At 48.2% G+C, this 22,126-nt stretch overlaps 1 protein-coding gene across 8 annotated transcripts in view; it reads right to left on the reverse strand.

The window, feature by feature from the left end:
* The window catches only part of msi2b (musashi RNA-binding protein 2b), a 172,348-nt gene that overhangs the window by 34,964 nt on the left and 115,258 nt on the right, over positions 1-22,126 (reverse strand). For all 8 annotated transcript variants that reach the window (XM_029173020.3, XM_029173019.3, XM_029173022.3 and 5 more), the window contains exons 8-9: positions 11,200-11,282; positions 3,977-4,091 (exon numbers count right to left, since the gene is read on the reverse strand). In XM_029173020.3, the coding sequence (XP_029028853.1) occupies positions 3,977-4,091; positions 11,200-11,282 (198 nt within the window). The remainder of the gene's footprint in view (positions 1-3,976; positions 4,092-11,199; positions 11,283-22,126) is intronic.

The raw sequence follows: 22,126 nt of genomic DNA on the forward strand, positions 1-22,126 counted from the left end.
ATTTGTCAGCTAAAAAGTATAATAATCAACAATAAAGATAAATATGAGCCTGAAATAGTTACGAGCCAGAGTCACGTATCACATTATTATGTGCAACCCCAACTTGCCTCGTTTGAAGACGTGCAATAAGCAAGGATTGATTTATTTTTATGGTTCAAGCTGCATAAAGAGGCAGCGCGTACAGTATTTATGGCTCATATTGTTGATGGTGGATTGTCAACCCGAAAAACAGTTGCTCTTCGACGACAAACAACAAAACAGGACGACAAACCGTTTCAATTACATTAACCTCCAAACTCGACGGCGCCGCTCATCTGGCAGGACTTTGTTTAAAGTGCCGCTATGTCAAGATCGGCAATGAATTTAGTGAGTGAAAGGGTTTTACAGGCGACAAAAGCAAAGGCCACGACTGTAAAAGGGAGCTTTTTCTTTGGAGAGGAGCAGACCTTGTGAATTAAACTGTGAGTGTTTAAAAGCTGCTAATATTATACACCATCGCGCTTTAAAGGAGAGTTCCCCCGCGTGGATCAATAAGCGGCGGCGTTACAGCTTAACAGGTTTAAGGTTAACGCGCGAGCGGCCGATCGCCAGCGCGGCCGCACGCGCCGGCCGCCTCCAGACGAGCGGCGACGCTCCTCATGCGCTAATTCATTTCCATTTTTTACTCGGCCATAAGTTCGCCGGCATTTTTTACAGCTCAGCCTAACACTTTATAGCAGATGCCTCGAGATGACGTTGGCGTGTGTTTATGCTCCGACCGTCTTCGGCATAACAGTGAGGTTCCTGTGCTAATGTGGCTGCGTGCCGTCTGGTGAAAACAGCACAGCTCCGTGCAGCTCCTCCCGTTTTCCACAGGTACACACTCATTTCCGAGGTGCACAGTCCCTGGATGGACGCGGGGCCACGCTGGGCCCCAAAGTGGACCCAGTGTCATTAGGAAATTTTAAGAGTAGCAGATGCATTGTTCATCTGCTGTCATGATTCTTATTACAACCGCAGACCCGCCAGTTAATTAGCTGGACAGTTTTCAGACGGAAGCAGCTGTGGGCAACATATTGAGGGAAGCGGGTGCGAGGGAGCGGGCGGGGAGGGACGTGGGAGACAGACAAAACAAGACATTTGAGAAGCGGGGATGGGTGAGCGAGTGGGGCCTTTGTGTGATTCACTGAGAATTTGAGCACCATCAAAGGTAATATAAACATAATTAACCCTCTAATTATAGTATATGTCTCAGTCTTTATCTGTTTTCCTCCAGCTATTATCACCTTCAACCATAAGCCTGGACTAAATTACCTAATAAGAGGAAGTCCTTTAGGCCAGGAATGAATCACCGGAGCCGGGCTTGATAACTCCTTCCTCACTGTGTGTAAGCTACACCTCAGAAACTGACCTCAGAAACCTCTTTGAGGCTTTCATGTTCACAGCTCTTGTTAACTACTACTGGTCTGATGTATTGGCTGCGGCTACAGTAGCATTTAAATGTTGGGCTGCTAATTCTCACCGACAGAGCAGATAGTAATTACAACTAACTGAGATATAGTCCTACATACCACCTAGTAAATGTTACTGTACGATGCATAAATTATATGTTCTGGAGTATGAGCATACTGTAGCTGGTGTACGGCGCCTGTGTCTAACACTTTCAATCAACCTATGCATATTTGTGTGCACGTGTGTGTGCGTGTGTGCGTGTCCGTGTGCTGATGCGCCGCTCTGTATGCCTCACAGCCTTTGCCAGCTGGAATCAGAAAGGTTGACCTTGGTCATAAATATCTAATCAGTGTTTGCTGTCCATGAAAAAGTTCAATTTATTCCTGACCCAATGGGAAAGTGCTTCTCTCAGACCCGAACCCCCCCCCCCACTCGCAGACAAAAGGCAATGCAACCCAAAGAGGTGCTGAGGGGGTCTGGTGAGGATGAAATAGGACAGAGGCTGCACCGGAGGGGGAAAAATAAAAATCCTCATCAGCTGCTGATGAGAAGTCATCACAAGGAAGCTACAGATGGATAGCTTTCACAAAACCCCCTCACTGTTTGTTTGGCCTGAGAAGACCTGTGATATGATGCGATGAAACGCTATCACGGACCGCAAAATATAGGATATTATGTGTTTGATGCTGTCCTGCTTCTTAAAGAGAATAAATGACAAACTCAAGCTGTTGACTTAGATGCCGCAGCTCCTTATTTTAACATTTTCTGAAATGGCAAAGTCATTTTCTTGGCGGATGTAGTGCATTACAATACATTGCCACTGGAAATGAGGGAGCCGCATCCAGATGTGAATAGAGCTTTGGAGCGCAACATAAAAGCGCTGGGAAAGTGGATCAAGATGCCAAGTTACTGTCTCATGAAAGCCGTATTAAACGCACATCTACAAATATTGTGAAACGCGAAAGTGGGAGGAAAAACCCAGAGACGGAGGAAAGCTCCCGTCTTACTGCTCCCCTAAATGAAGCTTGCCATTGTGTCTGGCCTGGTGGCGGCCTCTTAGTGCTCTTATTTAGCTCATTAATATGCATGCTAATGTACCCATTTTATGGCTCAACAGTTCTGATTCACTTTAAAATCAATTATCCATCTGCTACACCCATACCTCACCCAGGCTCAAATGTGTATTAATTTCAGCAAACATACATCGGGCACAACACAATAAAGATAAATGCCTCGATTAGAGGCGGTAAACAAAGGAGCTAGGGATGTCTTTAATGAGATTTGGCACAAAAGGAGCTTACACTTTCTTAAATAATGAGCCCAGGGTCCCTTTTTCCAAATGCAAATTATATAAAGGAATGTTTCACTGTCCTTGTTCCAATTTCATTTAGATAAGAGTGTCTCCAAACAAGTTGGCTGTTAATATTCTCACATGAGCACATCACTGCTTTCCTGCCCGCCGTCTCCCAGTGGAGGGGAAGAGTGCTCTCCTCCCGCGGACGCATTAGCCTGTAATAAGTTCCTGAAAAGTTCACTGTGCTTGTTAAATACTTCTAACAGATGAGATGGAGCTGGGGGCGACTCACACGGAAGCCCCCGGTTCTCGCCACAAACAACTTTATCGCCCCAAAAATTCTCGCTCGCAATAAGCGACGGTTCATGCAACGAATTTACAGACAGGTGTAAAATCGCAAAATGATCATTATCGACGTTCAAAGACAGAGCATTACCTGGCGCGGATAAAAATGCCTGACTGTTGCACCTGCTCCACGACGGAGGGGAGGGGGCCGCGCGGGGAAACGAGTCTTTTCTAATCAGCCGCACGTCTCTCTTGCATTTGTGGAAAGAATAAATGTTTTATGTAGGGCAAATCCATTGGCCTGGGTCGCAGGCGCGAGATCACATGCGCGGACGTGGCTGACACACATCAGGGAAGCAGACGGCGCGTCGGCCCCGGCGGATCCGCGGTCGGACGCGGGGCGAGGCGGGAGGCCGTGGTGGGAGTGGGTGCAGTAGTGTTAAATAAAAGGACCCCCGGGCAGGGGCTGGGTGGAAATGAAGAGGGGTGGGCCAGCAGCTGAGGTCCCTGTAGATGAGATCTCTCTCTGACATGTGTGTCCCCTTCATTACCCATTAAGGGGGGCACAGTGATGAATCCTTAATATGACATTACACCAATTTTCCTCTTCATTTAGCCTGCTAATGTGCTGGTCTGCTCCTATATGCCCAGGGGCTGCTTGTACCAGACTCCACTAGAAATAGACCACAGTGGCCACTGGTGGCACACCTTGAAGCGGCCTAATTAGGGGCAGCGCCCGGCTAATGTGGCTGCGGAGACCAGCGTTTGCATACGTCCGTTTTCTTAGCAGCTTGGACGTTGACGGCCGGGCGACGACGACGCGCTGCCCCCGCCTCGCTCCGAAAGGCCTCCGCTCACATTTTATCTTTTCATTTTACTTTAAGTTTTGAGGTTTCCAGATCTGTTGCTGGGAGCAACTCGCCGTGCGTGTGTGTGTGCGCGTGTGTGTGTGTGTGTTAGACTCACTCAGCATGCCCATCCCCAGCATGAAGGCATCCATGGTGTAGGGCAGACCCCTGGCTCGCCCCCGTGTACCTGGTGGGAACATCACCTCCTTGGGCTGGGCCTTCTTACATTCTACCTATGTAGACAGACACACACACACCACATATGCAGATGTTCACACACACACACACAAAGCAGACAAACACACACCCACACACACACACACACACACACACACACACACAGACAAACCATTAGACTGTGTATGCACACATTCAGACAGATCTGACAGGGCTGTCTCAGCTCTTTAAGGTGGTTTTCTATTTGACTTGCACAGTGCTACATGTTTTCCATAGAGGAAAAAACAAGACCGAGTCAATCTGAGCTCCTCACATTTTCGAGGAAATCTCTAAGGAAAACATGCTCATCCAAACATCATGCTCCCCCTGTATTAAAGCAAAGGTTATTGCTCCAGTGAGCATGTGCCCGGTGCCTCGGGGAAATAGAAGCTAAATACTTTCCAAGAGTTCCTGAGACATAAAGACGAGAGAAGCTCTGTTCTCCAACGCCATTACCCAAGTCCCGCTGAGGGGCAGTTTGCCCAGTGTGTCTGTGAAAAGCACTTTTTGTCTTATCCAAACACAGAAAATCACAAAAGCAATACTCTCCACTAAATCCTGATTTGTTCTCCCTGTTTTTTTTTGTTTTTTTTGTCACTTCAGTCAAGTCGTGCCAGCGCGGCGCCTTTAAAGCCTAAAGCCGGCCAAAATGTACGTTTGAGAAGCGAAAATGTCTTTGTGTGCGCGTGCTGGGCCCGAGTCCCCGGTGCCCGAACGCTCCAATTCCACCTGCAGCTCCGTCTAACGTCTCCCTCCCTCGCACCGGCTCTCACGCAAACAGCTCCGCCCCCCCCCCCCCCCCATCCTCGCGGGACGGACGTCTCCTCCGCCTACAGTACGTGAGGGGGACGACGAGAGGCCCGTTCACTGCGCGTCCTTTGTGTCTGCGCGAAACAGAGGGAACCAGGAGCCGCCGACGGCCCGCTCTCCTGTCTGCGGGCGGTTCTGCGGTGGGCCGGGTCCCGTTCACCACGCTGCACAATCTATTTGCTCCACTGCCTGCTTGGCATCAGCCTGTCCATCTGTTTGTCTGTTCGCCTCCTGGCTTTCGCCCGCTCCTCCCCGCTGCCTCCACTTAAGCAGGGTTTTCTCGGCCGCCGCGATTCACATGTCATCGCGGACCCGCCGCGCCTCCGCCGAGGTGGAGCCCGGCATCCATACAAATGGCCGCCGCGCTTCCTGACAGGGCGCGCGCACAGGTGCGCTACGAACGCCGCGGCACACAATGCTGCCGTGAAGCGCCGGACTGTGATAAAACTCCAAGACTGTAATAAACAGTGGTAAAAATGGAAAAAAAAAGCAAGGGCTAATGAAAAAGGTTTGTATCAGGGAGGAAGTTGCTGCGTTGCAGAGCCCTTTCATTACAGCGCACAGCTCCCTAGGCCACTTTGTAGCTGTCACGGCTGCTCTGGCCCCTTGTTCGCCTGCTATGCTTTGACACGAGGCACAGACGCTCCCATTGTCAGGGAGCGACCCCTGGCATGGAACTAGGAGGGACTGGGTGGGACAAATGGCTCCGTTAGAAATCCCAGCACACTGCTGGGACTTTCACGCGTTCACGCGGCCCCACGGCACAGACATGACAGCGTCCCGGAGCGGCCCCCGCCGCCATCCAGCGGGCCGGACGCGAGACAGGGACGCGTGGAAGTCCTGCCTGCATGCTCTCAGACGCCCGTCTTTGATATTCAGGGAGAGAGAGAGGACTCCTTGTCGTGGATTTAAAACCAGCCAGGAGCCGGGATCTGTGAAAGTGCGAGTGTGTGGGTGTTCACCTGCTTCAAACGCGCAGGAGCGTTTGAGGGAGGGAGGCGGGAGCTCTCGAGAGTGAACTAAGTAAGAGAACGAGGGAGAGAGGAGGACGGCGAGACACTTCCAAGCCTGACAATGAGGCACTACAAAGGGTCAGCAGCTGTGAAAGCGCCGATTCATGTGCTGGATTCACAGTCTCTCGTTTTACTCCGACTGCAAATGTCAACCTGAATTATGGCTCGTGCAGTTGTGCTTGTGATTCTTGATTATATGAAAGCAGCACATCATCAGGTGGAGGAGGCTTCTCGGGGACAGGGATCCCCCTGGTTTAACAGGCCAAAATACTGAAATACTGGAAGTTGGAGCGAGTTCCAGCGACGAGAGCAAACCTTCAGATTCTATTGTGCTACAAACAGCGTTGTGACAAAACGGGGCTTGTCTGAGCGACCTGCAGCCCAGTTTATCACCAGCAGGAGGAGGAAATGACTCTAATGGAGTCTCATGTTTAAAAGATCCAGTTGCTGTACTGTACATGAGGGAGGGAGACAAATCAAAGCAGCAGTCCTGTAGATCGATAAACACTGTACATATTGTACTGTACAGAGACTCGGCCCCTTTCAGACACAAAATCCTCTGCGTTTGTCTCTGTGACCCACGCGGCTTCCTCTTTCTTCTACTTGCGAAGTCAGAATAACTAGACAGTATTTAAACCACCATATAAACACACAGACGTGCACTCGAAGAAGTGTTACAGTAATGCATCTGTCCGATGAGAAAAAAAAACCAAAACAAACAAGAGTAGAAACACTCTAGTTATGACATTTTCAATTTATACCTCCCATAAATATTAACCTTGTAGATGTAAGAGGGAGGCGTGGGCGTGATGGACTGGCAGCGACTGTCCTTCTGCGATGAGTGTTGTGGGTGTGTTGCATGTTTGTGTGTGTGTGTGTGTGTGTATGTGTGTGTGTGTGTGTGTGTGTGTGTGTGTGTGTGCTGGGGGGGGGGGGGGGGGGGGGGGTCTACTTTTAGCTCCACTAGTGAATGGATTCCATCAGCACACTGGCAGAGTGATTCATTTAGTCCAGCTCCCACTTCCAGCTGAACAGTCAAAACACATAGACTGAATAGTCAGGAAATGTCACGGCTCCGAATGCACAATGTCAGCGGTGGTGGGGTGGGATTACTCACTCAGGAGGCTTATCACAGGCACGGAACAAGCAGTTTATTTAGGCAACAGGACCACTGATATTCCTGAAAAACTGCGGCTAGAACCTCCAGCGATTTCCTACGTGAACGTTTTCTATTAGAGGGAGATCCTGCACGTGGCGGCTGGCGAAAGCGCAGCGGAGGCGCTCTAAAGGCTGAGCGGGGCGGGCGCACGCAAGCGCGGCGCTGAACAGTGGTTTAGCATGCTGACAAGGTCAACGCAACCTAATGATGAAGCACAATAGGCAGCGGAGCCCAAGGTGAAGTCAGCGCTCGGGTCAATTCACCGGGGCGTTTGGAGCGGGAGTGCTATTCGACACCGCCTCCGTCCAGGATCAATAAAAACAACCCCGGTGACTGAGCGATGCTAAACCTGCTAAGATTTGAAGTTTTGGGTAAAACAAAATGATGCCGTAAAACGGGCAGCAATCTGAAAAAAGCCATTTTGCCTGATGGCGCCTCTGCGTGGTTATATAAAAGCTGGGGTCGTATCAGGGAGCAGGTGCACCCTGTAGCGCCTCCACGAGCCCCAGTGTGATTCCATCCATGCTCCAGGACATTACTGGACCAATACACACCGAGGGACACATTTAAAAGTGAGGCCATGATCATCAGGTTGATGTCAAATGGCTTCCATCACCTCCTCAATCAGCAGATCTGAACACCATTGAGCCTTTATGGGACATCCTGGAGTGCAGAGTGCGGAGTGGATTTCCATCTCATTCATCCCTCAAAGCTTCCCTTCTTCAGCGAAGGGTAAACATCCAATTACTTACAGTCCAGGAGTTGTAAGGCAGCCCTGCGCGAGGGACCGGAGCCCCTCCGAAGGGCAGTCCCGCTCCCTTATTAGGCACTTGATGTTCAAACAGTGCTCAACGTTTTCCACTCTTTGAAAGAATATTTTCCAGGACATTTCCATCAAACCACAGACTCAAGGTTCTGTCTGTAGAAATCAGTGACAGCTGCTTTAGTCTATAGCGAGAAGCCAGTGTGTCCGGGGGTGATTCATGCACTGCAGACTCCACCTGATGACGGCTGGAACTACTGACGAAGCAAATTATATCAGTATCTTTCATATTCTACTTCATATCAGACTGACAAAAAGACTCTATAGCGTTTTTGTGGCGCTGTTGTATTATATCTCCACAGCTACAGTGCAATATCATCCTCTCACCAATGTAACAAAATGACATGAAAAGGCTTTAGTATTATGGAATTATGTAGTGAATATAACAGTGATAAATAGCCAAAGCAGCCCTTTTGTTTCCTTTTGCTGATATCAATACTTGAAGTCTGTATGAAGGTATTAAAGAGTGATATTAACACCATAATAGTCCTTTTCTTCAGTGACTGGGAGACTCGGAGCTGATTCTCCTGCTCACCGCAGTAATTGGTCGGTCATGTCAGGAAGACACAGTGAGAAATTGACGACTAAGAGAAAATTCCTCCCTCCTGTTGTGATCATTCACTAGCCTCGAATATTAAAAATGACACATTAAAGCACATTACCTAGAAGCACTTGGCTAAAACCAACGTGAGTCCGTTTTAATGGCACGCTGCTCGCTCGTCAGAGCCCATACTTGATAGGTATTATTATGAATTAGCTGCGCATGCATAATGACAGGCTGGGGAGTGATGGAGGGACTCCTGTCTTTTCTGCCAGGCTGTTGTCCTACTGTACGCACTGTGCCCCGAGTGAAATGCACGTTTCTATATGAGGACGCCAGAGGCTGTGACGAAGTGCCTGGAGTATTTTAAAGCTGTCAAACCATCTTCTGCTCATTGATTTTTACTTCAAAATATTTACTGGCTTTAATACAAGGTGCTGTAGCTAAATGATGTTTCAATCATGTGGAGCTCTGGAGGATAATCCGCCCCTTTATCACGTCGAGAGTCTGCAGATGCGGGAGCAGAGGGACCCGGGGCTCCGGCCGGGAGCGTCTCGCTAAGCAGCATCCTGCTTTTAATTATATATGAGGCCCAATGCACAGCGACAGAGAGGAGGGCGCTCCGGTGAGTGAGGCCTCGGTGGCGCGTGAACACAGGGTGACTGACCAGAGCACTAAAAGGTCCCGTCACTCACATGTGAGCGGGCGCTGACCCGGTCCACCGCCGGAGCCCTTGAGAGGACGGGCAAGGAGGAGGCGGGCTGCCCCGTACGTCCACAGCGCTCCCAAGTGAGGTGGAATTTCTGTCCGCATCAATTATTCAACGGCCATCTTAGATAACACTCGCGGGGAGGATGGATGAGGTCTATTTCTGTATTGTACTTCATAAGGAGGAAGACAGGAGGTATTTTTTTATGTTGTGCGCCGCTGCTTCAGACATTGGAAAGCTGGCGCTCTCCTGTGCAGCAAAAGGTAGAAAGAAGCTTTAATGTTTTGATTTTTCTTTTTGCTGCACAAAACTGACCTTTCACGCTTTGGATACGACACATTAGCAGGACAACGTCCACTCTCCTTGTTGTCTCTGAGTTGGTGCATGGATCACTCATTCAATAAACCAGTTGGAGACTTTTAAAGTTTTCTGCTGGTTTAATTGTTGCAGCATTAAATATCAGCTTCAGGCACAAAAACCCTCAACTGTTTTTCATAATATTGATGATTTTGTTGCATCTTTAAGGAGAACATGTGTTATTTGATTGAAGGCTGTACCACATGTTATAAGTAGGTCAAATAATTTTAATTATAGAGATATCAAGCTTAGCACTTTAGTTTATTGGAGCACACTACATACATGTAATTATTTTTAAAAATAAAACAAAAAAGACAAATTATTATAATACTTCATGTTATTTTACTGGGCACTTTATTTTATTTTTACAATTAGGCTTAATTGTAATTGTGTCAACAACAACAAACAAATACGATTTTTAACACATTTTCCAATTTTTAATGAGCGAATCATTGAGGGCAGCAGCGTCTACCACAGATCTGGTATGTGATTTTTTTGGCAAACAAATATTGTATTCCTTATTTTTGTAACAGAACAAATTGTGCAAAGACAAGTTTCGAATATTTTTTAAATCAAGCACTTGTTTGCACAAGCGTTTGCTTTGCTGCATAAATAGATGCCGGGGAGCGAGCGCCCCGGCTTCATGTTGTGTGTGTGGTATTTGTGCGCTCACTGTTATGCCTACATGTCAAAGGATCTGAGACATTTGATTGTGACAGAATAAATTCCATACGCATACAGATATTTCTGTCACTCAGGCTTTTTTGGTTGCCGTCCTGAGCATCGACTGTGATGCAGCGCACAGACATGGAGGGATGTATACTGGGGTCATATGTGACCCAGCCTGGTCCCTGGTGAACACGGTTCTACTACATTGGTCCTGTCAGTCACACGGCCAGTCAGTCAGTTCGTTTTTGGGGAGGAGGTTGCGAGGGAGTGAAGGCGCGCGGGGGCAGAGGGAGCCGACGGAGCAGGCGGCGAGACAAGTGCTCTCCCCACTCCATCACAATCCACACGAGCGCTAAAACGATGCGAGATCTCCGGAGAGGCCTGCGAGGTGGAACTGGATGAAGGAGACTCTAATGTCACACCTGCTCCGCGGGGGGTCAGTTCCTGTTCATTATCGCCAGTCACACGACGGCTCAGGCGGCTGCTAGTGAACTCTGTGGAGCTCGGAGATGACCATATTACCGCTGTAAATAAAACAAGCATCACTGGCGCCGTGTGGTAGGTGATAATCCCTAACTAATGAACTCTGCCTCTGCCAGCAGCCTCCCTGTTGCATCCCTGGACATCCCCACCCGTGTGTGTGTGAGTGTGTGTGTGTGTGTGTGTGTGTGTGTGTGTGTGTGTGTGTGTGTGTGTGTGTTGAGGGATTCAGAAAGAGAGGGACAGGCTCGACTCTCTTGTCCCTCAGCCTGACAGGCAGAACTCAGCCACACAATTTCACGCTTTGTGGGCAGTACACACCACTGCCTTCCCATCCCTGAAACCCAGGGACCCACCTAAGTAAGTGTGTGTGTGCCCATGCATATGAACATGAACGTGGGCACACACACACACACACACACACGCGCGCGCGCGCACACACACACACACACACACACACACACACACACACACACGCCTCCGCTATTAATACTAAGGGAAAAAAGAAATCAAATATTAATCCTTCAACGCCCACCTGGAATTGAAAAAAATGAGTGGACTTACCATTTTATTATTGATTTCATGAAAATGAATTTCACAGACTTTCTCTACGATGTCTTCACTCTCAAAGGTTATGAAACCAAATCCTATGCAGAGAGAAACAGAGGAGGGAGGGGAGAGACAGAGAGGGAGAGAATGAGTTAGTGGAAAACCTTAACAAAACTTCCCGCCGCTAAAAGGAGACGCGCAACAAGACGGAATATTATCCCGAGCCACATCCAGGAACTGTGCGCGCACATCTGTGGAGATTGGCTCGGGCATGGAGAAGAACAAGTGAACAAGACAGACATTGTCCTCTTTAAATCAAGAATATGATGAAATCTGCCACATTATTAAGGGCACTCGAGGACCTCCTCCACAAAGAGACGATGGAAAAACAGCACAAAGCTCATTTAATGAGATTCAGGGAACTGGGGCCCAGCATCTGAATTTCATTAAATGCATTTTGTGTTCTTTTTATTGAAATCTCACTGTATAACAAGCCCTCGTTTTTATGTTAATGCAAGCCTTAGAATGAATGTGTCATTGACAGTGGGATTTTCATGCCATATTTATAGGATAAAAGCTTAACCCCTCTTTTAATACAAAGACAGAGAGACAAGATGGTTTTAGACTTTTGAACACAAGTGGATTGCAATGCTCTCCTCTGCGTTTTGATGGTGTTGCACAAAGCAATCTAGCGTCTGTATAGCACGGGTTGAAAGGAAAACTGATATTCTATTACTTTTGCAAAAGAGGAAACCACACAAAAGAGAAACTGTTAGTGAATAAAGCAGCAAGTGGGACTGAAAGGAGATGAGTTTCTTTTCAAAATGGCAAACACATGGCGACGGAATAAAAATCACCTTAAACAGCCGCTAACCCCAAACGAGGAGCCACGCGACCCACGAGCACCAGCGCGTTATCGTGGAGAGTCAGATGAAGTGGGGGCCGCCACCCAGCGCCACACACACACACACACACACACACACACGCACACACGCACACACGCACACACGCACACACGCACACACGCACACACACACACACACAGCTCACTTGTTGACTCAGGACTCGTCGTCACCCACTTCCTGGCGACGGGCGGATCTCAAGGTTAAAGGCGTTTCGGCAGGACTCAACCAACGGTTTATCCCTCTGATCAATGAGCACGGCTGCGCAGAATCAGCTCCACTGATTTTTTGAATCAATGCACGTTGGTTCGTCAGGTACAGTATTTAATTTACTGGGTCCGTCGATTGCAACGCGCTCGGTTCATAAACATACTGATCACATGATGCTCAGGTCCCAATATGGATGCCATCCTATTGATGTCACACACAAAGACTTACATCCGTAAAGCAAGTGGCGAAGTGAAGTGTATTATTAAACATTAGTCTCCTAAGCAGCTTATTGTATTAATTCTTCAGATCAGCAGGAAAAACACAGGAGCAGTTTGTGCTGCTTTCGAGCCTGGCTGTAACAAACACTGACATTCATAGTCCTGTCATAAAGTCTTTATCTCACACTCCCATTTCTCTTCCCTGCTCCTCCTCCAGCCCCTCCTCCACAAACAACAAAAGATTCTCCTCGAGCCCCTCTTCTGACACCAGCTAGAATATATAAAACAGTCTTGTCAAAAGAGGGGCTGGGAACCTAATGTGCGAGCTGCTTAAACACAGACAAATCTAATCTAATGAGATCTTATGAGACAGAATATCAATTTCCAGCGAGGCGTCTGAGCGGGTGAGAGCGGCGGTGAGGGAGCGCCGCGCGGCGGAGGGGAAGGGGCCGCTCCTGCGCCGCCCGCCCTGCCTTCACGCCGACGCGGCGAGCACTTTTGACAACCAACAAATCAACCGCCAGAAGCCATTTGTCACAGGCGAGGGACGTTGGAGGGAGAGGAGCCTGTGGGGAACAAAGGATGGGGTGGAGGAGGAGGTGGGAGTGATGGGAGTGATGGGAGAGAGGGGGGGGGGGGGGTTGTGCTGCTCCGTCAAATGACAGGACGTTTTCCAGTGCGACGTCACGTCCTCCGAGATCAAGGCCGATGACGGGCCTCCTCCCGGCTCGTGCTCGCGGTACCCTCCACCTGTCCGCGCACAGGAGGCCGACCTCCGCGGCCCGTTGAAGGCCATCAGCGCCGGCGGGAGAGGCGCCGACGCGCACACGCCCGACGGTCTCCCCACTTAAACGATGCCCCCGCGAATGGAAACACGCCGGCGTTTGACGCGGAGGCCGCTAATAGGTGTTGTGTGGCCTCCGGCCCAGGCCGCGCGGCAGCACCGGCTCACACCTATTAGCCGGGGAGCGGCTGGGCGTCGTCTGGAGGGGGGGGGGGGGGTCCCGCTTTCACAGCCTCTTACCGGCTTCGTCGGACTCGCTCGTTATTTCACACTCATTCCAGGCCTCTCCGATTCTCTTCTTCCACAACCTGGAAGGAAAAGCTTACCCTGGCAGCAGCAGATAATGGGTTCGGGAAAGGGGGGGGGGGGGGGGGGGGGGGGGGGGGGGGGGGGTAGCTGTAAAGTGATGCAGCAAAGTTGAATGCCCCCAAAGTCCGCGAATAATCACACACTTAGAAATTTATCAGCGGCGCGTACAAAGAGTGTAGCAGGACCTTGAATCCACGCCGAGGGTCATCTGCCGCCGCAGCCTCCTGCACAATCATAAACATGTGAGTCTAATGCTTTGACAACCTGCTCCGCATTACTACCGATTAGCCAGATTAAATTAGAGGGTCCTGCTGCTGAGCCCCTCATATCCGAGCACCGCACACGTCCATGCGGGTCAACGCACCTGCAGCCGCCGCCTGCCCTGCCCCAATTACTGCACGCGAGATCAAACCTCCGTCTCTCCAATCAGGAGCGAGTCCACGGGACGCGTCTGTCCGCGCGCCCTCGCCTCCAAGTGCCGGCTTCTTGTAATGCAGAGAGGCAGGCGGAAGCAGCCTGAACACCCACAGCACAGTTAGAGGCCTTTGATCAGTATTTCTGCCTGCTATTACTAGAGATCCAGGGCCCCGGGCGTTAGTCCCCTGTTTAATACAGTTAGCGCCGTGAACTCTCTAACAGCACAGGGCACATATACTGTAGCAGAGGAAGGAGAGGGGAGGGAAAACTCATTTAAAAAATGGGCCGGCCCAGAACAACCACTGCTCAGTACGTGGTGTTGATGTGGCTCCAGATCTTTATCCTTTAAACGATCTTACTTGAAATGAGATCATTTTTTTTTAAAATAGCAGAGTGACACAGAAGCGGCGTGGGCGTACATTGCAATTAGACGGTTAATTGTTGTTTTCCTCATGCGTGGCCTTTGTGAGTTCACGGTGCCACGGGGAGTTTGTACGAGAGACGCTCGTTTGGGCAACATTCAGGTCGCTGAATTTTATTCCTGAATTATTCTTGATTTCTGCAAACTGAGGATTTAAAGTAGGACAATGACAACAAGTCAGAGAAGAAAATGGGAGAAAATGACAAAAACTAACTTTTCCTGGAAGTGAATAAACCACCAACAGGTGAACGTGTTACTTCACACATTCACACTAATGGAGGAGTTCAACTCCACTCACCTCTGTAGAGCTTCACATTAACTCAGCAACAATGAGGTAATATCACATTATAATAAGTTAATGTCATGGTCATTTGCAGAGTCATTGCCAGGTATTAGCCTGGTATTTACAATGACTACCTTTACATTTGTTACACACATCTGTGTAAATAGGCCGTGAAACAGCACCGGAAAATGCAAAACTCCTTAATTTCATGCTAATATTAGACTAGGACAAAGCATAAAGTGTGATATACGCAGGTGGGTTTCATATCACACTGGTTAACGCTGACATCACAAATAAATTAAGCCCAAACCACATCATTTGGAGCTTGGTTTCATGGTTACTGCACATTTTACCACTGGATGCTTGTATTAAATCGTAAGGAAAGTAGTTTGCCCGTGCCTCTATGTAGGTCAGTTATCAGAGTCGGCCATCAATTTCTACTGTCCTACTTAAAAGTGCGTCCTGTGCCCAACCAACACACACAGACACGAGTGCAGACTGCAGCCCAGACCCAAATCACACCGGCGTTTATGCCGGAACCAGGAGCATCAACTACGGCTTCAACAACACGTCCCTTACGTCATCACACGAGCCATTAGAGATCTGTGGGAGTCAGCACATGCCCAGCTGCAGTGTGCTCAGAGGCAGGAGGAAGGGATGGGATGGAGGACGTCACCGTGTGTGTGGAACTGACTTGGCTCAAATATCATACACACGGTATTTTTAGATCGGACCTGTTCTAAAACAGTCTTAAGTGTGTTCCTGTGTAAACAGCACGTTAAGCTGGAACTGGTTGAGGCTGAGCTTCATGTACACAAAAGAGGCAAATCGCCGCTAACAACCTGTTGAAGACAAAATCCAATCAGTGGCAGGCGTGACACAGTAACACATATTGAGTCCACAGCTCGGGAGCCCGGGAGCACACGCTGACACAAAAAAAGCAAGGTGGGCCCAGCTCAGATCCCGGACCAACAAAAAGCAGGTACAGGCACCTGGAATTTAGCGTTAGCAAAGGCGCTCACACCAAAAGTTGTGGGATTCACAAAGACGCGCTGTGAAGACGCGTTTGACTGCGCGAGCGGCGCCGCCCGCCGCTGCCGCTGCTGCAGTCCCGGCCCGGTGTCATCTGCGCACGACTTAATCAAAGCAAACACCGCGGACAGCCGTGCATAATGGCAGCGCGCTCTGATGCAGCACTCCTCAAATCAAAGGCTGCATGTGTCCTGCTGCTTTCAGATGGCGGCGAGGATTTAATCAGGCCGAGGCGACGGCTTCCTGGATGCCATGAATCAGCTGCTGGCGGCTGCTGTATGTTAAAGCCGCTCCCCCAGCGTTATAAACACGTTACCCCATACGTTCCCATTTAACGCAATGGGATTTAATTCACTTCGTTTGGACCCGAGCGTCAGCCGACGTCACCGCGCTGTCGCTGGTGATGTGCGGTGACATTATTGGGCCCGTTAGTGCGGAGACATGTGATTAGCCCGATTTTTTTAATTAATGAGGTGAGTAGCATCCCCGGATTAGAGGTTAATGATTAATCACTATATTCTCATATTCCACTTCAGCCAACCTTTTCACTCATAGCGCGCCGGCCCTTCGGGAGCAAAATACACTTGAATGCACTGTTTCCGTCCTTGCACTTTCCACTGGTGATTAAACCAGAAACACAGAGGCCTGGAGTTTTTTCTGCTTTACACCTGTGACGATACGCTCATGCATTTTGTGCAGCCTAGAAACGTCAAGCAAAGGTAGCTGCATTTCAGATTGTGATTGGCCAGCAGGCCCCGAGAAGCCGAGAGGAAGCAATGCCAGGTTTAACAGTCGCTCTCCAGCAGGATAAATACAGTAACTATTTTTAAGTCTGTGGCAAATAGGTCACGAGAAAAACTTGGGCTGGTTCCCAATAATCTCATCCCCCTTTTGGCAAAGGGAAAGCTCTCTGCCTCTCTTGCTCTCAGTGTGCTCTGTTTATAAGGTCTGAAAGCCTGAACGTGCACGGCTGGTGACTGGGGAAACGCCACCTATGCTGCGCTCGGACTTTTCCGAGTTCGAAATATAATCTTCTCATCGTTGCCCAATTTGTCAATACGGCTGCAATCAAATTTATTTTGGGAAAGTTGCTGTGAAACTAATCTAATAAATGAAGGGACCATTAGCCATGATAAGGTGATAAAAAAATGAATGGTTTCTCTTCTGGACTAATCCAATTTTGCTGGGCAAAATCCATAGCGCAAACACACACAACCCGCCTCCTGCCACACACGCAAACAATGACCAGGTGAGGACAAATCAGACACAAGCACGCAGAGACTGACACAGCTCCTCGGCTGCAGCCGGCGTTATCCCCACATCTCTTCATGGTGTCACAGTACTCGCCCCAAGACATATTGCATCTGTGTGGACCAACACAGCTAATATGGTGAAATACACACTGTGTAAGTAACTACAGACCAAGAGGCAAACAATGTTAGGTAAACACTGCTGAGGGTAAGACAACAAGGCAGAGAGACAAAGTGTTGGAACATGAGTTGTGAAACGGTGCCAAAGCGGCCGCGAATAATAATATTAATTGCTCACATGGACAGAATTTCTTTAGTACAAATGGAGTCTGGGTGTAATGAGATCCTAAGGTTTTAACCGCGCGGGGATTCTTCATTCAGGTATGTCAGATTCTTTTGTGCAGAGCAATAGTCGGAGCTTAATAGATGTCTCCATTTCTATCACATGCAGTAGCGGGCGATGCAGGGACGAGGGGGCAGGAGCCCTTCCAAAAGGCGCCGTGATGAATTCCTACTGCGCTGTGAAGCAACGAAGAGCCTGAAATGAATAAAACCGGGCTGCACCCTTTTGTGTTTCCTGACCTATTGATGGAAATATCAGTTTCATTAAACCTAATTAGCATTTTTCAATCCACAGACAAAAGTGGAGACGAAGAAGAGGTGAAATAATGGGAGGAAAGTGGAAAAGCCGGTCACTCGCGAGCTTCTAGACGGAAAAACTGTTCTTGGTCTGGATAAAAAAAAAAAAAACAAGCTGACAGGATGTTGTTGATGCCAACACCTCCCACCAGGACGTCTACAGGGGGAATTCAGTCAGGAACTAAAAGCATTTAATCAAAATAATCCCCTGCAAACAACAAGGCTTTAAAGCGGTGAATTACACGTAAAGAGGCTGCAAAGTAAAACTGATTTAAGTGAATTAGGCCTCTCGCTGCCTGCATGGCCAGATTGTTATTAATATTTAAACATGGGGTATATTTAAAGGCGTGACACAGGAGCAGTTCATCTGAAATGAAGAACACTGATGATGCCACTTTGCAGAGGCCCATTACCATTTAGCAGAGATTGCTTTCATTGAGTGAGCCAAATGCTTAGAGGCGGAACTGCCACTTGTGTTTACTTTCCAGATGCTGTTATGGTGTTACGGGGAAGAGGAGAGCTGTTCTTCAAGGAAGACTTGCCTTTTCTCCACATGTGCGCACGCACACACACACACGTGTGCTCAAATCATGATGTCACGCACTCATCAAGAAATGCACAATGATATCGCTCTGATACCACTGACCCTTGTAATCAAGGCAGCCTTCACTGATTCACCAACACCCCTCTTTCATCACATGCCTTGCACACGCCAGAATAGAATTAGAGCTGCCGGCTGCTTAAAGCGCGGCGGCGCACTTCCACTGCAGACTCGAGTCCGCGCGCAACATCCAGGCTGCATTTAATTGCTTGCTTGCACTATAATTGGGTATATAATCAAACGATAAAGTGAACACAGTGCAGCGTCTTCATAACTGCCGCAGATCCTTTCATCGATGCCTCTGGGCAGTGATTAGCATAAATGAGAAAGCTCCGTAGACGGCCATAACTGCAGCTTATTTACGCCTCTGTTGACGGTCTTCAAGCCATTGATTTGTGTTTGTCTTTTATGCTGGTTCTACCCAAGAACCACCTGAGGACGGGTTCATGATAGTCGGTGGGCCGACACGGCTGTACAGTAAACGGACCGGCTGCAGCTGAAGTGAGCGAGTCAGACTCCAGGAGGCACAGTTCAGCCTTTCTGTATCATTACTACTACTGAATTCTACTGAATCGACCCGTTATGTGTTTATGGAAACGTGCCTCCAATTTCTGTGTACTCATTCAGAGCGGCAACAGAAAAATTGTGGCATCACATTTGATGTGTCCTCAACTAAATCTAGCAGGATTTCCAGCTCTGGTCATCAGGTTGGTGCTTATCACCGCACGGTAAAATGCCAAAAGTGCATTGATAACTGTCAGCCTGAAGAGCAAATCAATAGGCGCCTGCACCTGCTCCAGAGGCCGACACATCCTGACCGCTGTACCAGGACCAGCTCCGTTTGAAACCTTAGTAATAGCTTTGGGGTTAACCTTTACCTGTCACAACGCTGTAATCTGCAGAAGTTTGTTTGTGCGGCAGGACGGTTCAGGTTCCCTTTACTTTTTTTGTTTTTGTGGCCATAGGAAAGAAAGTGGAGGAAATATTACGATGCTCCTCAAAGTAAGTGACAACATCAAAATACAAATGCCACAGAATGTTCTTAACGCTGGTCAGAAATGCTAAATTCATCCCCACACTCACACACACACACACACGCACACACACACTACACTTATGGAAGTGAAAAGACTTTGCATCTCTGTTTAGTTTCTCTCTTCCCCCTCTCTGAATTTTTCTTTTAACTCAGCCTCTTTGCAGAAGGGGAGCTCATTTCAATCTCAAAGCTGACATCTGTGGAAGCAATGCAAGCTCCAAATAAGTGGATTTAATCCCGCGCAACAAGGCTGGAGCACAGGAAGCATTCACACGAGGAGCTGGGAGACAGGGAGCAAGGTGGAAAAAAAGGAAAGAGGGGGAAGAAGGAAAGAAAAGGTGAAAAGGGAGGAGAAAGGATTTTTGTGACCTCGGCTGGTATCTTTCAATCTGCAGCAGCACCGCTGTTAGCTCATACAGAAGAAGGAAGGCACAGAAGAGCAGCTTTAACAGATGTTTATTCATGCCGTGAAGCAGCTGAGCTATTGGAGAGGGCTTCAAAGCAGAGGATGGCTCCATGTCCTGCATGGCCTTCTCCTCTGGCCAGGCTTTCTGTATTTGGCCTTTGAGTAAGGGGCTGATCAATCCCTCAGCAGGCTGCCAGGCTCCGGACCCCCCATTACCAAGAGGCTGCTCTTTGAACAAATCCCGCCAGGGGTCACTCTCCCTGTGCTTCATCATCTTAAAGGTCAGACACAACAAATGGCACAGAAGACAGTTCTGTCCCTGGCACCAAACCCACAGCTGACCACTACAACGGCTGCAGACAGCTTCCGAAGTGCGGCGGTACTGTCGGAGTCTGCGCTCCACTGAAGGCTGCATACATTTTAAAGACATTTACATAAGATGGTAAAAGAATATGCAAATGTGTGCGTGAATACATGAACTATTGTTACACATTATTCCCAAAAGGGCATAAAAAGATGACATAATATTCATATAAAAGCTGATATTTAAATGTCCGGGTCTCAGACGACAGCGCAGACTGGGGTCTGTACAAACAAAGAAAGGCCAAAAAGTAAAAGAAAAAACAATCATAAAGAGACACAAAACAAAAACACAGACAGGAAGTAAGGGGATTTGCACCCTGACCTGCTGGGACGCTTTCAGCAGAAGTGGTTGAATTCAGCAGCCTAAGACAACAGAGATTACATCAGACAACAGGGAGGCTAATTTATAAAGAAGAGGAAATTACAAATAATGTCCTGTCTCCTCTAATAATAGCTTCTCTGCAGTTGAGCTAAATCAGCCTCCATTGGAAAATGTATGATCCATAATTAAAGGAGGACCACTGTTTTGTAACTGGACAGGCATCAAGGTTTTTTACAGTAGTTTTCCACCTAAAATCATATAGTTCAATGAATTAGTTTGAAATCTAATTACAGATCTAGTAGATCAAGATTAGATTAATGAAAAAAGTAAAGAAGATTCAATTTCAGAGTGTCGCTAGTGGAGGCATACGTTAGAGATCTGTCATACATCTAAAGCCACCGCCTCCGCACACATACATGTAACACACGAGGAACACAGTCGTGAGACGCTCTGAAAAACAACATCTAAAGCAAACAAGCCGAGCTGCAGGCAGGGAAAATTACCAGACTCTTCATCTGGACTTGCACCTGCACCTTTTCACTAAAGTCTGCTTAACATGACAGCTTTTCAATTTGATGAAATGATCAAGCACACCTGATCTCTGCCACTCAAAGCAGACATCAGGTGTGCACATTTACATACTTAAGCCATGAAGTTGTTCCCTTGAGAAACAAGATGCAGCAAATGGGCCTTTCAGCGTTGTTAAAAAGAAATCTGCTAAATTATATACTGTGATATTCCGTACTAAGGGTAAAATGGCTCATGATCACAATATACAGTACTATACTATAGACATGCTGTACATATATATGCTGTACTAGGCAGGTACTATTAAATAGTTTACTTTAGCATCAAATACTACTGTAATGATAGTCATGATGTGTCTGAATACACAGGATGCACGGCAGCTAAATACATTTGGATCTTTGTTACAATGCAGCTGGTTCCACCTGCCGTTTATCAATCTCAGCATCATGTGCATTCAGGCTTGTGACACACCACATCAAACACACTAATGCGAGTCAAAAGAAGATGCACAACTGGTAAAAACATTGCCACTTTATTGCCACATAGATGCGCCATGTGGCATCATAAAATACACGCTTTGTGCCGTGTAAAATACCATAAAATCCCCCCCGTTTTATCAGCTGCCAAGGAGAAAATCTATTGGCACTGTGCTGCATAAGCTTTGACAAGTTTGGCCATTTAGAAGAGATGTGTGGTGATTATCTGGATAGGGCTACTCTGTCTGTCTAGCTGCCCCAATAAAACCATGATGCTACAATATTCGCCTCTGGCTCCAGCGTGTGAAAGTGCCTCTAAAGCCGACTCCTGTAACTGCCGCTGCGCCGCCGTGACACTCGCGCCAGCCTCACGAATGACGCAAACCTGACTTTCCCCGTTTTTTTTGTTGTTGTTTTTTTTAATTAAGATTGAATTCTCATCTCGGCGTGGACGTTGGTGGCATGCGTTTGGGTTTCTTAGTATCTGCGGGAGAGTGTGCCTGCGAAATGGGCACGCATACAAGTGAACAAGACATCTCGAGATATGTGATATGACATAATGTCTCCCCTGCTCGAAACCCCCAGCTGCTCGCCCACATGCCACAGATCCTGCACCATGTCTAAACAGATGCTCTATCAATAATGCCTGCTCCAGTGCCACACACCTCCCTGGTGGCCAAATTGGGAAGAGGAGAGTGGATGGGCGCGAGAGGGAAGGGGAGGGAGTGAGCGAACGAGGCAGTGT

Source organism: Betta splendens, chromosome 14 (genome assembly GCF_900634795.4).
Source record: "Betta splendens chromosome 14, fBetSpl5.4, whole genome shotgun sequence".
Classification (NCBI taxonomy): domain Eukaryota; kingdom Metazoa; phylum Chordata; class Actinopteri; order Anabantiformes; family Osphronemidae; genus Betta; species Betta splendens.